General features: G+C 35.0%; 2 protein-coding genes across 8 annotated transcripts; one reads left to right on the forward strand and one right to left on the reverse strand.

Moving 5' to 3' along the window:
- Positions 1–202: 202 nt before the first annotated feature.
- On the forward strand, positions 203–1351 carry LOC147534541 (uncharacterized). The gene is made up of 2 exons (XM_086649573.1): positions 203–534; positions 627–1351. The coding sequence occupies exons 1-2, from the start codon at positions 373–375 to the stop codon at positions 1179–1181; spliced, it is 717 nt and encodes a 238-aa protein (XP_086505699.1). The 5' UTR covers positions 203–372; the 3' UTR covers positions 1182–1351.
- A 3358-nt stretch (positions 1352–4709) lies between these two features.
- LOC147534542 (DNA mismatch repair protein MutS, type 2) lies at positions 4710–16039 on the reverse strand. Of its 7 annotated transcripts, none has more exons than XR_015228064.1 (23): positions 15406–16039; positions 15196–15324; positions 14501–14668; positions 13417–13500; positions 13185–13235; positions 12834–12890; positions 12669–12751; positions 11901–12024; positions 11751–11810; positions 11371–11577; positions 11041–11121; positions 10765–10912; positions 10164–10291; positions 9625–9672; positions 9214–9344; positions 8718–8800; positions 7850–7953; positions 7217–7287; positions 6814–7106; positions 6434–6597; positions 6085–6136; positions 5937–5996; positions 4710–4933 (listed from the first exon to the last, which is right to left on the reverse strand). XR_015228064.1 is itself a non-coding variant. In XM_086649572.1 (21 exons), exons 1-20 carry the CDS (start codon positions 15664–15666, stop codon positions 6440–6442), a joined length of 2469 nt encoding a protein of 822 aa, XP_086505698.1. In that variant the 5' UTR covers positions 15667–16039; the 3' UTR covers positions 6254–6334; positions 6434–6439. The 7 variants fall into 7 exon arrangements, 2 of the variants coding, with proteins under 2 accessions (XP_086505698.1, XP_086505697.1); XR_015228066.1 differs by having other exon boundaries at positions 6085–6158; XR_015228063.1 differs by lacking the exon at positions 4710–4933 and adding an exon at positions 5422–5552 and having other exon boundaries at positions 5844–5996.
- Positions 16040–16437: the final 398 nt, after the last annotated feature.

The raw sequence follows: 16437 nt of genomic DNA on the forward strand, positions 1-16437 counted from the left end.
TGATCGAATCAAAGTGAAGTTGAACTTCACTGGTTAAAAATAGTTAAACAGAATAAATTTAATACGATATAATATTTACTTTTTATAAAAATTAATTAAAAGATAAATAAAATTAGGGGGTGTGGCAGAATCAGTCATCTCCACGTAAAAGATCCTCTCCTCCAACAACCAACTCACCAGTTCCCAATCCCACATTTTTCTCATTCCTCCATTAATTACTCACTCTCTCCCCTTTTCCACTTTCTCTCTCTATAAATTTAACCCTTTCAATCTCATCTGAACAACTTCATTTCAAGAGATTAACAACCCACTTAGCTAGCTTGCATATAGTATTAATCAACTTCTTCTTCTTCTCTCACTACAACAAAATCAATGAAGAAACAAATCCTAGATTACATTCTTGTTCCTTCAGGTCTTCTTCTAATGGTACTTTATCACATTTGGCTTCTTAATCGAATTGTAAAACAACCCACTAAAACAGTCATCGGAATTAACGCCATTAATCGGAGAATTTGGGTTCAAACAATGATGAAGGTACGCCATTAATCTCAAATTTTTTTTACTTTTTTTTTAAATTTTTTTTTGCATGTGTAATATTTTGAACCGTTGATTTTGAATGAAAACAGGATACATCAAAAAATGGTATTTTAGCTGTACAAACATTAAGGAACAATATAATGGCATCAACATTGTTAGCATCAACGGCTATTATGCTAAGTTCATTAATAGCTGTATTAATGACAAACACAGAAAGAAAAACATCAGGTTTTGTTTATGGTGATGATAGTGAATTTGGGTACTCAGTGAAATTTTTCTCAATTTTGATTTGTTTTTTGTTAGCTTTTTTGTTTAATGTTCAATCAATTAGGTATTATAGTCATTCAAGTATTTTAGTTAATGTCCCAGTTCAAAGATGTTTGAATTCGTCATCATCAACAAATCTAACGGCTGAGTATGTGGGAAGAGCTTTGAATATGGGTAGTTATTTTTGGTCATTAGGGTTACGTGCTTTTTACTTTTCTTTTCCACTATTTTTGTGGGTATTTGGTCCTATTCCTATGTTTCTTTCTTGTCTTCTTCTTGTTACAATGTTGTATTTTTTGGATGTTACTTTTGAGTTTGGTTGGTCAATTGATTGTAATGGTGTTGACAACAATGAAGAAGAAGAAGGTAGGGTTTAGATAAAGAGAGTTTTTATTGTTTTTTAGGTTTAGAGAGAGAGAGAGAGGGCCAAATTCAATCCAAGTTGAATGGTTAGAGTAGTTTTAAAGAGAGAGAGAGAGAGAGAGAGAGAGAGAGTTCTTTTGTTTGGAAAGATGAATGAAAAGAAGAAACTTTATGTGTGTTCAAGTTCATTGTTTTTTTGTTGAAATAATTCAAGTTCATTGCTAGCTTATATTAGTATTTTTTTTTGTAACATTTGTAATTTAGCCGAAGTACAATATTAGCCAGCTTTTCGTAGCAGGTCAGCCCACCTCGAGAATGAAGATATCACATTTCTAATTTATTGCGACAAATTTCATTTTTGTAAACATGACTTTTTCTACAACTAACCTAAATGATTATATTCGTAAAGCTATTTATGAATCTGTCAAAATATCGTATTCACCAATTTTTTTATAGATTACAAGCACAAGATACTTTTTTTTTTTATGAGAGAAGCACAAGATACTTTAGTAGGTTATCCATGTCATAAAGTATCACTAAAGTTGTCTTTCACAACAAAGAAATGTACCCCAACAAAGCGTGTTTATTTCAGCAAATTTCTTAGGTTTGATACTTCAGTAGAAATCGAGAAATATATCCAATGGAAGTATCTAAAAACTAGGGTTTTGTTAAGTTAATAAGCTTACACTTCTATGAAAAATGGTAAGAAACCCATTTTTTGTGGATTCACTTATCTCCCATGCACGAAAATGAAATGCTAAACAATCTAAAGTCTAAACAACATCCAAAGAATACACCTTCCTGATGCCATCTTAGCATAAAAGCAGTAGATGGACTTTTTTGCCACCAAACCAAACACTCCTTTTTAGGCCCACTCTATTAAATATATTCTCCTCTTCCAAGCATGCACCTCAATAAAAGACTATGGATTTCCAATAGTTTGACCCTGAACCAAACTACCAGTGTGTCGCTTTCTAAATTTTTAAGGTTTAATATTTTAAGTTTGAGGTTTAATATTTTTAAGGTATAATTGGACCTTGAAAACAATTATACAGAGATCCTATGAAAATTCCACACACAAGTTACACTAAAAACCATATAAGAACCCAATGTTAATAAGTTTCTGTTTATTAATCAAATAAGTGAGAATATCATCTCGAACTAACACAAAAGAGAAATGAATTATTCCCTTAGTCTTACTAGGGGTAACCCTTTAGTGTGAAAGTTTATGTTAGTTGATAGACTATAAGACATAAACTAAAATAAAGAACACAATATTTAATGAGGTTCGGTCGGAGGATCACGACCTACGTCCTCGGAGAAAGCCAGAACGGCTACATACTTTATTATCCACAATTGTGGTGATTCGTTACAATGATTAATTAGTAATCGAATGCTTAAACTCCTAGAACCCATCTCTTATTTATAGGGTTTAGGGTTTCCTAGTTTCTCCTAATTAAACTAGGAAACAATATAATCTCTACTCAATATTACTATTAAATAGTTACAAGAGACATCCTAAATATATCTTCGATATCTTTCATATCTTCAATATCTTGGACTCATCTTGGTCATCGGATCTCTTGATGTCGATCTTCCTCATCTTCATATATCTTGGACGGTTGATCTTGTTCCATATATCCTAACACTCCCCCTCAAGTTGGACTGCAGAACATGTGAAGTATCCAACTTGAAGATAGAACTTGGAAAAGATGAACTTTGCTCGTGTACAATTGGATTTTACTTGCATACGGTCGGATTCAAAGCTTGAACTTGAACTTGAAGACTTGCCAACGTGGTAATATGAAGAGGCTTGAAGACTTGAAATTCTTCGACTGAAGGAATCTTGGCACATCGCTGGGAAAGATGTTTGGAAATTGTGAAAGTTTGAATGGAGATAAAAATCCAACCAAATAGAGAACTCAACCGATATTGAGAGCGAGAAAAAAAAGAGATTGTTGATTCATCACCCAACTGAAAGAAAGTCAGTGGTGGTTTAGTAGATATTGTCCAAAACCCATGGGAACAGTCGATTGGTGAAAGTGAAGACCGGAAAAATCGATTGGCAGAAAAAGAGGTAAAATTGACAAAACATGCCCAAGTGCTTTAGAAGTAGGCTCCCCCTGAATGGGAGAAGTTATTGGTGCCTCCCAAGATCACGTGGACATGAACCATACGTGAGATGGAAGTGCCTCCCAAAACCATGTGAAGAGGAACTAGGTTTTATGATGAACATAAATCCAATTGAAATTGCTGGGATATCGATTGTATTGATGTGAGAGAGAGAACGTAGAGATTTTGATGGGATATCGATTCAATTTATTAACTAGAACTTTCCCATTCTTCAATATTCTGGAATAACTAGTATATTGTGATAGGTATACTAAAAAGTGGAAAAAAAACTGATGGGATATTAATGGAGTTAACCGTGACAGAAAATAGATACAATTTCCTGTAACCATGTGAAGAGGAAGTGATAGTTGTTATGAGTTTTGAAAGAAATTCAATAGACGGAAATGATGATTGAATCACGTGGACAATTAACAAGGAACTGATGATACAAAGACACATGCAAAAAGGTCAGGAACCAATCTTGATGTTGTTATAATGTTCTCTGTCATTCCATAATGGACATAAAACGTTTGAATGAAATATGTAATTTCAGTTTCTTGATACGAAAGAATGGAAAAACGTTGGAATTGGCGGAAACTTGAATGATGAATGATAAACCTGCTCGGAAAAGTACTTTGATGAATCGGTTGACGGAACCGTAGGAGATGATGTTGATGAAGCAGAAACCCTAATTCTTTGAATTGGAATAGGAAGTCGATTGAAGGAAAAAGATTATTGAAGTAAGAGATAGAGCTTACTTGATTACTTGAGTGAACAAGATAACGGTGTTAAGAAGATGATTTCAGAAACTTGGAATCACAACGATTAGAAAAATACGTCGGAAGAGTGCGGAATGAACAATCCAAAAACTTGGATTGTGATTCGGATTGACGAGTGAGGGATAGAAAAGATTTCATGAAAATTATGCTTCTCTTTGATTTGAGTATAGTGCAACCCTCCGCTAGATTGATGGAAGCATGAAAAGGAAAAAGGATTATTAGGTCTAAACGACCCAATCAATGCTACTGTCTTGAATAGAATTTCTTCTTCAAAATCCAAAAGAAGATGACAAAAAAAAATTTGGATACTTGAAAATAATCGGCTAAGAGATTGAACCGTTATTAATTACAACGATAAAAAAAATCGTAGATTGCGGAAGCAAAATATGAAGCAAGACTGATATCGAAACAAAGGAGTAAAAGAAGAGTTTGTATTATTTAGAAAAAGAATCAATATCTTGTCTAGATAGATTTTGTATTATTTAGAAAAAGAATCATATACTAGCATTGTACTACCAACTTTTTTGGGTTCTCAATCTTTAGTTGGAGTAGTGTATTGGGAGTTATCCCTCAACAAAGGGATCATTTATCATTGTACTCCCAACCTTTTTGGGAGAATTAATGGAATGAGATCTCAAAGGATGACAACCATTTCCTTAAAAAAAGAAGTATACTTAAATCAAGTTGAACAAAGTTTATAATATACACTAGCTAGACGCCTAGAATCAAGCCTTAATATAGTGGTTAAGTAAGGATATTCTTAAATCCACTAGCTAGGGTAATGGGTTCAAGTGTACTTTGGAGAAACAAAGGAGTAAAAGAAGAGTTTGGTCATTTGGTGTGCACACCATATTGGAATATTCTCACCTACTTGGCTTACAAAAGAAGACAAAATTCTTGACCTGGGGAAAAGAACACTTCCTTGTACCCAAAAAAAGATCCTGGGTTGAGTTGATGATGAATAGGATGCCATTACCTTAAATCAAATTCTCTAATGTAATAATTACTAAAGAATTTGAGCTATGAACAGAGACTAATGCTGTCAAAAGATTACATGATCTGAATTCTATATATGATATTGAAATGTGGTACATATGCTTCCGTGCAGCGATGGACCATATATTATTATATCGCGCACAACAGGCATCTCGGTTGATGGGTTGGTCTCGAAAGAATTTCTATTTCAATATTTCGATATATTTCGAACGTGTGAGAGATATATTTAAACAAATATACTTTTTACATATACTTTTTTTTGCATATATGAAGAGTCTCTTCAGTTGGTGTGTAGGTCTCAAAAGGCAATATACTTTTGAATATCTTTTGGTAGGAGCTATAATTTATACAGATATACCTTCAAATAGGAAAAAAGAATATGTTGTATCACTATAGTTATTTTGTTGTGTGAATAGTTTTACTCTTTTACATATTTCTTGCATATATGAAGAGTCTTTTGGTTGGCGGGTCCGTCTCAAGAGTCTAAGAATATATCTTCTAAGGGAGCTGTACTTTAAACAGATATGCCTTCTAACTGGAATTTCATTCTTTTGGGTTAAGATTGTGCGCGTAAACATGATTATGGAACTATTGAAATAAAATGAAGAATATATAATGTTATGATTTATGTTTTGTGCTTTACAGATTTGAGTGAATTTCTTATTCCCCGTACCATTGTAAGAATTACAGTGATTTTTTTTTTCTCTATGGGTATTTATCTCATACGTCTAAACAATGCTTTTTGCCCAGGACAAGTAAAATGCGTTGGAAGTAATGATGCTATTTAGCTAGGGATGACCAAGGTACAAGGTGACCGAGACAACTTTTTTTGTACGTATAGACATCATAAGTTTAGTTGAGTGAAGGGGGCGACGAACTTACCAATAAAAACGGTTGGAGATACCTCTTGTACTCCACAATTTCGTTGAGCCCCGATAACCGCTACATCCAACAGGAGTAAATATGCATAATTAGCCAATTCCGAATATTACAGACAAAAGGTTTTGCTTTCTCAAGTAAATTCCATTACCAGCACTTTTGGAGTTCGTTATTCCGGGGGATGTGGTCCGAGCCGAATCACCCTGAGAAATAGAAACATGAAATCTACACCAAATTAGAGTCTCGCATATCAGTCCTTGGAATCAGAGGTATAGATTTTCTTCAGAAAGATATCCTAACAGAATAGTTGTCCTACTGGATCAGGGAATCTCCATTTAACTGTTAATTTTTATCAAGTCAACAGAATGACCTGATTCCTCGTAAATGTACTTCCAATATGTCTGTACGAACCCATAAATAAAGTCGTGTAAAAATCTCTACATGATAACGTCGATAGTGCCTTTAACACAAAAATATTGGAGGGAAATACAAATATTTACCACTCGTTAGATTTTGATGTCACTTAATTTCATTTTCAACTTCAAGTTGCTGGCTTGAACTACAATCACTCCTTTAGATGTGTCCACCTTTAACACAGTTGCTTGCTTACCAAGGGACGGGACATTTACCACATCACCAACCTTAGGGAGCTGTATCTGCTTCCCTGCAAAATAGTATGTTCAAGAAACTAGTTATTCAACGGAAAGTATTGGATCCAAGGACTTTGGGTTGAATGAATTGTCTTATCACCGAACTAGCTTATGAATCAAAATATAATAGGTAGTAATGTTTAGACCATCAATTTTTGAAAGCAAGAAAGAAAACCATCTTGACCAAGAAAGAAGTAAAGAATTGCTGTGCCGGTATAGAGGAACTTTACCTGATTTTAATTGTTTGATGCCTTCAACAGAAATTGGATTCTTTACATTTTCTTTGGTAATATGTTGATTAACATTTGCTGTCGTGACATGCTGAAGTTTAGATACAGGAGTACTTTGAGGCGGTTGAGTAGCAGCAGATGCTCGATATTCTCGTAACTTTTTATGGATGTTTGAACGTGCCGTTGATGCAGCCTCAGATATTTCTTTCATTTTCCTGTACTGTTGTGCAGTCTCATGTTCTCTAATCTTCTGCTTGGCTGCCGCTAGATTCTCGCGAAGCTCTTTTGAAAGTCTAAGACCACAAAAAGATTAAAAAATAAATTCAAACATATGAACAATCATACAATTTCACTTCTCTTCAAACATATATAACCATAAAGGAGAGCATAAGAGCCGTGTTACTTTGAATAATGTTGTGTCTCGTGAGCAAGGTCTCGTAATTCTTGCTTGAACCGCTCCATGTCAATGATTACCTGTGTTCCGTAAAATGATACTATGTAAAATAAAATAATACATGACGAAACCGTCTAATATTGCATATATCACAATCCGGGACGCCAAACATATAGAGAATTACAAACTTTAAGTAGTAAGATAAAATCAAGTTATTCATAAGACTGAGCGTGAATTTTTGTGTGTTTTGAAGTTTTAAATATAAATGATGTGCCACCGGAACTTTCTAAGGGATTTTAAAGTAAATTACCAAGATTGAAGTCGAAGAGAACTGCTTCAGGACATAAGTAGCAGAAATAAACCATAGATCGTCTCGAAACTTATCAAGTATAAAAGTAGTTACAGTCTCACGGAATTGTATATCTAGGACAAGTGCCTCTCTCATAGAAAATAGGTTGGTTTGTAAAAAAGTGAAGCATGGTCTCTCACTCTTCACTGAGGGACAATCTTACTAGTGAGTACAAATAAATTGTTTTCCTCATGGCCAATCCAATAATATTTTGTCTTTTCTCAGAAAATAGGAAGAAAGAGACCAGGTGGCGGAATCTGAAGGACATAAAAACATGAGCTAAAGAATGTTACCTGGTCAATCTCCGCACTAGCTGTTCCGTACATTTCACGGGCACTATCTATAATTTTAGTGGGTAGTCCTAATCTTTCAGCAATATTAATAGCATTAGACCTTCCTGTAGGAAAAATTACCACCAGGCTATGTTATTTAGTTTCACATAGAACAAACATTTACACTAAACAGTCTGCAACATGCTAGATTAAGTTATTAACAGAAACAAATGGACATGGAGTTTGCTATTAAAACATTGACATGACAGCAAGTTAATAGGCAGCTAGATGGTGCTCAACTTCAAATGCATATCACGCATAGGCTTAAAGCAAATATGGTTTCGGATGATATGTAAAAACGTTAATGGTTTGTTTGGATGAGGACAAAAAGGTTGAGATATGGTGACATTTACTTCAAATTCTTTTATCTATTTTGCAACACCAAATCATCGGATTTGCGTTTCCTCGTTTTGTGTTCGACCCCTCCCCCTACGAATTTGGTGTTGCCTCGTTTTGCGTTTGACCCTCCCCCTATTATTTGCTATAATACAATTCTTCAGCATCATTTTGTAAATAGTATTATGTTCATATTTTGTTTCGATACACCAAACAGAAATCCATTTAGTGATAGACTGATAGGGTTATATTTGTGCTAATATACTTTGTTCATAATTCTTCAGCATTATTATCTATAAATGGGTTTCTTTCGTATCTGGAAGAACTTAAAGTTAAAACTGAAATTTGCTATGAGTTACAATGGAAGAAATATAGAACTCCACATGTATAACATCAAGATGCAGCATAAAAATGATGTTACAAGAAATCCAAGCCAACTGTGATTCTGTGTTGTGCTAGTATAACCTAAACACGAATTTAAGATTGTGAATACCTGGTATCCCCCAGAGTATCTTATAGGTTGGCTTCAGATTGACTTCATCGAATTCCATACATGCATTCTCAAAGGCATCGTTACTGCAAAAAAGATCTTAAGAATGTTAAAAGAAAATTTTAAGGGAAGCACATAATTTTGATGACCCAATGACACATAGACACTAACCCAAGTCAAACAAAGTCTGAATCTACAGCTACTTGGTGAATAAACTGGAACTACTAATATAAATAATGAAGTATGGTTTTAGTTTCTACAGTGGTACATCACATTCCTAGATACCCCATCATTTATGAATTGCAAGAAAATTAGACCCACCAATCTGAGAGTGTAAAACACGTAGTGAGTTTAATCTCATGCAAGAGTTGTAAGATTGTTGTATCAATAACACAGTAGCACATAAAATTTCAAAAGCCCAACCCTGGAAGACAGTCTCTCAAGTGTTGAACACGAGAAACTGAGCATACAGCAACCACACTCAACCTTTATTGAATACCTATATTTGAGGGTTTTAAGTTCTCCATGGTGGGTAGTTGCTATGGTTAAGGAGGCCCCAGCTTCAGCAAAAGATTCTAGAAGTGACATTCCTAGTGCAGCACCTTCTAGTGGATTTGTGCCAGCGCCAACCTAAACAACATCAAACAGATAATCAATCGCCAAAGGTAAGAGGAAGTAGACTAGTAGAACCCATCCACAGGCCCATGCCAAGGGAATTGTAAGATAAATGCTAAGTTATGGTATCAGTGAACAATGATATCAAATATGGTGTATTTTCATTTTGTTATGTTCTATACTTCTATTCATTTCCTTAGTTCCATGTTAGTAGTATGCTGCTGGCACTTGACCTTGTGTACCAAATATAATTAAATTTATAAAAAGAAAGAGGGCCTTCTAACTTCAAACTTACTTCATCTAGAAGCACCAATGACTTATTTGTGGACTGTGCTTGAATTGCCTGTAAAAAAAAATTAGTCAGAAAAATGAGAATCATAACTAACGAGATTAAGTGATATGTTTAATCATTAAGAAAGACAACCAACGATCCTTAATCTTATAAGGTTGAATTTGAAAGTGTCTCAACTTGAGGAGTCAGTATTAATAAATCACTAACCAAAAGCAGATCTTATTTATGCATTAAAAAAAATAAAGAAGGTGGAGGAAGGTAAAGGTCACGCCACATATACACAAGGTACCCATATAGCTCCACTGAATCCCAACACAACATCATCAAGTGCCTAGGGAACCTAACTTGAGGTAGGGGACTTGGGGTGCTGACGATCTAACCTGACAACACAACCTTACACATGAATCCCCTCACGCTTAGCTTAAACATTATACAACATTAGCAATAGCATCACACAAGATGGAATTCACGAATTTTAGGATGGAAATATGGTGACATGCAGATCTATTTAAAAGTCGTGAAATTAAAATGAACAAACTTACACTTATCCGTCTTAAGTGACCAGAGAAGGTAGATAGAGATTGAGACAGTGACTGCTCATCACCAATATCAGCAAAAACAGAATCAAACCAGGGTATTCGAACAGGTTCTGAAGCTAATATATAAAGACCTGAAGATAACACAGTAAGAGAATCTTAAAAGGTTAGACATGGATATAGGTTTTCCTAAGCAATGAGGCTCAGATAATCATCTGATACACTTGATTCCACCTAGATAGCTCCGCCGTAGAGAGGAAACTCCTTGGGTGCTTCTTAAGTTAGAGCAGGTCAAGTTCAAACCAATAATTTAAAGATTTGTAACTTCTAGGGATGCCGGTCAATGAAGTTAGCACCAACTAGTAAAACAGTGACATCTTGCCTTAGTTGTCTTTACATTCCTGTTCAGGTTCCACTTTTACCAAGCAAAAAATGCAGGGATACCTAGACACCTCAAGATTATACATAACGGTTCAGTGCCTAAATACCAAGATTTAGCAACTATGGTAATCAAGAGTTAAAGTAGGACTGCACCTAAGACTTCTTCCACCCTAGAAATTCTACCAACAAAATGAAGAATAAGAATTGGGTTAAGTGTTGAACCAACCTGATTTTGCCATCATTGCAGCTAGACCAACTGTCTTTAAGCAAATGGTTTTGCCGCCAGTATTAGGTCCAGTTATTACTAGAACTCTGGTCCTTTTGCCAATAAAAAAATCAACTGGAACAGGAGGGGCTTGTTCTAGTCTGCTAACCTGAAATTAAGGATGAATTTTCCTTTAAAACAAAATTTTATGAAAATCCTGACAAAGATATGTCAATAGGCAACATTATTTTCCTTAGGAAGTGGATAAAAATTAAAATTCAAGCATTTAGTTTGCACCTGCATCTCTAGTGACGCAAGATCTTCTGCTGGATTTTCTTTCATTAACATGGTTTGTCCTTGCGACCTTCTTCTTCTATCCTGAAAATGAAGATATTTTCACATGGCCATTTTTCATCTCTGTCAATCTCAAGTGGAAAACAATGCAATAATCACCAAAGGTTGAAGTGACTAAGCTCAGATAAATGGCACAAATGGATGTTAGAAGAAAATCTTTCATAAGCTCCACTTAAAGAAGTTGAGGAAATATTATATGTTCAAATAGATTATTAGTGAGACAAAACAAACTGAAGAATCAAGTGATCAACCTGTTACTCAAACATAACTTACTGCGATAGCATTTCGGACGTCTTCTCTGGCCTTCTTCAGATTCTGTCGATGCTGCTGAAGTAATAAAGGGTGGTAAGCTTTTGGCATATACAATGCCCATTTCCTCTGAGTGGTTTGCGATAAAGCATACTCATCCTTATCTTCTGTCACAAATAAATCAGGGAACGTGCCTCCAAAAGAAAGACTATATTTTGCCCGAGCAGTTATCTACATTTGCAGGAATTAGTACAGAAAATTGTCATCAGTGTTTTCAACTTTATAAAGAAACTTCTAATTATACACCACCTTAAAAACCTAACCTTGACTGGAAAAATGAATAAAATAACAATTCAGACATGTCTATCAAAAAGAACAAGATGCGAAAATCAGTGAGTACCCACCATATCTAGTTGTATCATAGTATTCAGAGAACTATAAATATCATCAAGGTCTCTCTGCATCTGTGGAGCAAGAAAATAAAAATGAAAAAATGAATAGAATGACGATTAAAACAACAAAGAAAAGGATTAAAACAAACAAAGCTGAAAAACCTTCTCTGTTAACTTCAAAAGAACTTCTTCCTCTGCCTTTGCAACTAAGGCCCTTGCTTGTTGCAACTCATCATTTAATGGAATGGCAGAGAGTGGCTCTACCAAACTTCCAACACCTGAACCACTAAACAGGAATGGCGTCTATCAGGACTAAACTAAATAACCACATAAGATAATTTGAACTCTTCCAGGAAAATAGAAAGCACGCAGACAATTCAGCATTATTTCATGATTTATTTTATTCTACGTTTCTACTATCATTGGATCTAGAAACTACACTTAACAAGGAAACAAAACAGTGTGACAAGTGAGTACAATCTATGCTCGAATCCTGTTAGTACATTAACTAGAAAATAGGTTACCATGGGATTGAAGACACAACTACAAATTCTCTAATACAACAAAAAAGAACTAGATGATTCCCTGAAACAACTTGAAGAAAAGGATCCAGTGGCATTTGAGTTAGTTTCTTATCCACCAATCCGGCTTCAGTGAAACAATTTTGATAGAGGCAGCTTTAGGATGGCCATTGGGTGTTCTAGTTGCATTGTCACTTTGGTTAAATCATTTGACTACATATTTATGTGCATGTATTACCCCAAAAATGTTTTTGTGGAATTTTACCTCTTTATTCTCAGATTTCTCTTGCAAATTGCAACAGATTACGGTCAAAAAGCAATTACAGATAGATGCCGCAGAAAGTGTTGAATATTTAACTGTTATTGTGCGTACAGAATGTCAAATATACATTTAATACATGCATCATACCTGGACAGTAATAGCCCCTTAACATCAGCTAGCTGGTCAATTTCCGATCTTAGACACCATCTTCCATTAATTTTAGTCACCTCCTGAGGTATAACAGGAAAAACTAATCAGGATTCAACCAAGGAGAGGGTATTCAACATAAATTTGCAATCAACAACCACTTACTATAGAAGAAGTCTCGTTTACTTCATTCCTGATTAAGCTGTCCATAAGTTGATGCAACTGAATACAAGAAAGGAAAAAAACGCAAACCACATGACATAAGACACATAAATAAAAAATTTAACCAAACCCAATGACCCGGGATATAGCAGCAACCAGCTGTTAAACTCAAAACAGGTCCAACATCAAGCTGGCTTGTTGGGTTTACGCAGAACCGCGGTTGGGCGTAATAAACCAAAAAGGTCCTCATAATCTTTAAGGATCATTACAAAAGTAAAAAGTGAACAATAAAATGCTTGACATTTCTGACAGTTTTGCATTTACTCGGGCTAGTGTCATGAATCAGGTATTTACCTTCCTCTCAAGCCCCCGCACTTGATCACGTGAGCGCTTAAGGTTCGAACTCTAACATATAAGAAGAGAACAATAATAATAAGTGTTCTATTATCAATCTCAGACAAATGAAATGCTCATGAAACCAACATTGTATATAAATTTCCTGAAGCAATTCATGTAAGAGGAAACAATTGTAGTGTCTGAGTTTTTGACAAAAGAAAGCAAGAGAGCAAAACAATAAAGAACAAACCGCAGAGTCTTTGATACAACCATCTTCATCTATCACTTGTAATATGAACTTGACAAGTGATTGATTTGTGACCAGTTCCATTATCTACAAGTCAGGGAAGCAATCACATTAGAGGATGATTTTGAGAGGCATGAAGGGATAGAAGAATAAATCGTCATAGTAATCACGAAGACTATTAACTTGTGGGTGTCAAAGTTCAAGGAACTACCAATCAGGATTTCTTAGTAGAGGGATGTGGTCCTATAAGATATGGTTTTCATTAAATCTGTGTAATATTTTTCTTTACACACAAAAAAAAACTATGTAACAGTTTTTTCTTCGAAAAGAATAAAACAGACAATGATGCTAGATTAACTCCCACTAGACCTCTTACTTGACCGCCTCAAACAATCTTATCATTCATTTATCACCTTTTTCTCAAGATCCGTGTTTTGAATCTTGAAAACTCTTGAAAATCTCAAAATTAACACATAGGGAGTCAGGTAGGCGGTCAAGTGGGAGTTGGTCTAAATTTATTCTAGACAAATAGGAAGAGCATACAGTGTAGAGTGATGGAAGGCTTTACTATCATGTAGGAAGCACATACACTGTTAAGTGATGGAAAGCTTTACTATCATGTAGAAGTGTATGATACACATCAAGGGTCATTTAGTAATTTTTTGTATTCTCCCAGAAAAAAATTAGCATGTAAAAGCATCTGCAATGCAAGACTCAAATTGAATAATTGCCTAGTAGGATTTTTTGAGATTTTTTACAAAAAATTCTCCCCCTGCAAAACTCAATTTGAGTCTTAGAGATGATGCGGCAGCATTTAGTTCTAAGATGTCTCAAGAATAAACTCAATATTTGAGATTCCTCTTGAGGATCTCAATTATCCACTCAATATTAAAGCAAAACTACCTATTTAGGAAATGACACCTAAGTAACTTTTAAGTTTTTAGAGTGTTGCATGGAGATGTCTTTTGAGTTGAGGATCTCTCTAGTGACATTTAGGAAAGAGAATCTCAATCAAGACTTCACATAGAACAATTAGAGTTTTTTTTAACATTTTGCATTGGAGTAATAAAAATGGTAAACAACCCACCATTTTAGTAAGAGGCATGAAACGGTTATACCAATCAGAATCTTCTTTGATTGCAACTTTCAAATTAAATTGCAACACATCCGCGAACTGTAAAAGGGCAGCAATTGCAAGTGCTTCGTTCGCTTCGATGGCCATTCCTCTTGAAGCATGTTCCATCGCAGACTTCACCTTCAAGGATATAGAGTGTACATAGACATATGAATGAATAAATGCTCAATAAGGGGGTGCGGGGAATTTCCCAGTTGCCAACCTAAAGGCCAAAAAGCATATAAACAAGTGAAGTCACGAGTTATTGAGTTTGCAATTCTATTCCTTCCGTTTCTATTCTTCTTTCTCATAAAAAAGAGAAGAATGCTTTAAATTCTAAATCTTATTAACAAAATCTATAGACCAGATTATGGAGACATTCGAACCCTATTTTCACAACTAAAATTCGATAGTTTGATGCGATCCAAATCTAAAGCCACCACAACACTTGCAAGGATCATCTAGAATTATATACAAAAAGCAAAATCTATTTGAATTCAGTTTGTTTAATCAAAGATAACTCTCGAGTCTCGACCAAGATGTATCAACAGCAACTTTTAATTCTACCAAAAGCTTTGAAATATTATCAGATTACATGGTTAAAGTTTAACTCAATCTCCATTCTCAACAAGTTTGTTAGAAATCGTCAAGGAAGAACATGAACTTACTAAAGCAACATTAACGCCACTGAAATCCAAACCGCAGTTACCGTACTTGAGCATTTCAACAGCTGCATTAGTTTCAGCTAAAAGATTCATACTCTCTTCGTAACTCTGATTTAGAGACCATAATTGTTCCTATCAAGATCAAAATATAAATTAACATCAGAAATTAGTTTCTAGAGAAAGAGAGAGATATAGAGAGAAAGAGAGAGAGACCTTGGTTGCTTGTCGACCTAAAGATGTACCAGCAAAGGAAGCAACAGAATCACAGACTTTATCCCACTCCAATACTCTTAAGCTATTTTCAACAACCGATGATCTTTGAGAGATTTCATTTGAATTTGATTGGGTAGGTTTTAGAAATGATCGAATTTCGAATTTCAAACGATTATGAATACCGAAGTTTATGGTGATTGAATTGAGATACAGTTTAGGTGATATTATCATCTGAGATTGGCAGTACATTATCGTCGTCATCGTCTCCTCGATCGTCAGAGCTTATTATAGGAGAAGTGAAGAGATAGAATGGCGCGACTTTCAGAGGGGAGAGTTGAGTGGAGGGAAAAGGATAGAGTGAGAAATGAACCGAACTAGAACCAATTTTCCGCCTAGTTTGGTTTCACCTTGTACTTGATTATCCGTTATATTGATAACCTAGTTCTTTTAGGTGGAAGATTTGGGGCTTCCTAAAAAGTCTCTAGGATATTCAAGATATTAGGTTGAAAATATTAGATGTCACCCAAACTCCCACCATTTTATTTTTGTTTCGAGGGCCATGGAAGAGCGAAATAATGAAAGGCGAAAAAGTTTGAGTATCCTAAAAAGTCTCCAGAGCATTTAAGATGGTTAAACACTTTATATTGTAGTTGTTTTCTGGTGTTTATCTATGTGTGCTATGTAATGGAACCGTAGTCGACTTGGTCACGTCTTTCAACTTTTTCTTGTTTATACCATGTTTATGATGTTACTTCTTTTCGGCATGGATCTTTTAATTACTAATATGTCTTGTTGAATTCACAAATCCACACAAAATTAAAGTACAATGTGGAAATGGAGATGGCAATGGAAGAAAAATATGGAGCAAACACCTGATTTATCGCTTGTATGGTTTACGAATATTTAAGTGTTGTAAAATAAATTAGTGGAGCTGAGCTGACGCACGAAACCTGCTTCCTTCTCAATTCAGTCATCTCTGGGTTAAGTAAAACTCCTATGAGACTAAAAAGTCTGAACTTCACATATGTGCCT

The sequence above is a fragment of the Eschscholzia californica genome, unplaced genomic scaffold (assembly GCF_041429995.1).
Source record: "Eschscholzia californica isolate CP2 unplaced genomic scaffold, dmEscCali1.0.p SCAF_6, whole genome shotgun sequence".
Lineage (NCBI taxonomy): Eukaryota > Viridiplantae > Streptophyta > Magnoliopsida > Ranunculales > Papaveraceae > Eschscholzia > Eschscholzia californica.

Bases quoted from the DNA above. Each gene is read 5' to 3' on its own strand.
- LOC147534541 (XM_086649573.1), top strand. From the start codon at position 373: ATGAAGAAACAAATCCTAGATTACATTCTTGTTCCTTCAGGTCTTCTT. The intron at 535-626 runs GTACGCCATTAA...GAATGAAAACAG, and splicing joins GGGTTCAAACAATGATGAAG to GATACATCAAAAAATGGTAT.
- LOC147534542 (XM_086649572.1), bottom strand. From the start codon at position 15,666: ATGACGACGATAATGTACTGCCAATCTCAGATGATAATATCACCTAAA. The intron at 12,891-13,184 runs GTAAATACCTGA...TCTTGTATTCAG, and splicing joins TGCGGGGGCTTGAGAGGAAG to TTGCATCAACTTATGGACAG. The intron at 12,752-12,833 runs GTAAGTGGTTGT...GTTATACCTCAG, and splicing joins TAAACGAGACTTCTTCTATA to GAGGTGACTAAAATTAATGG.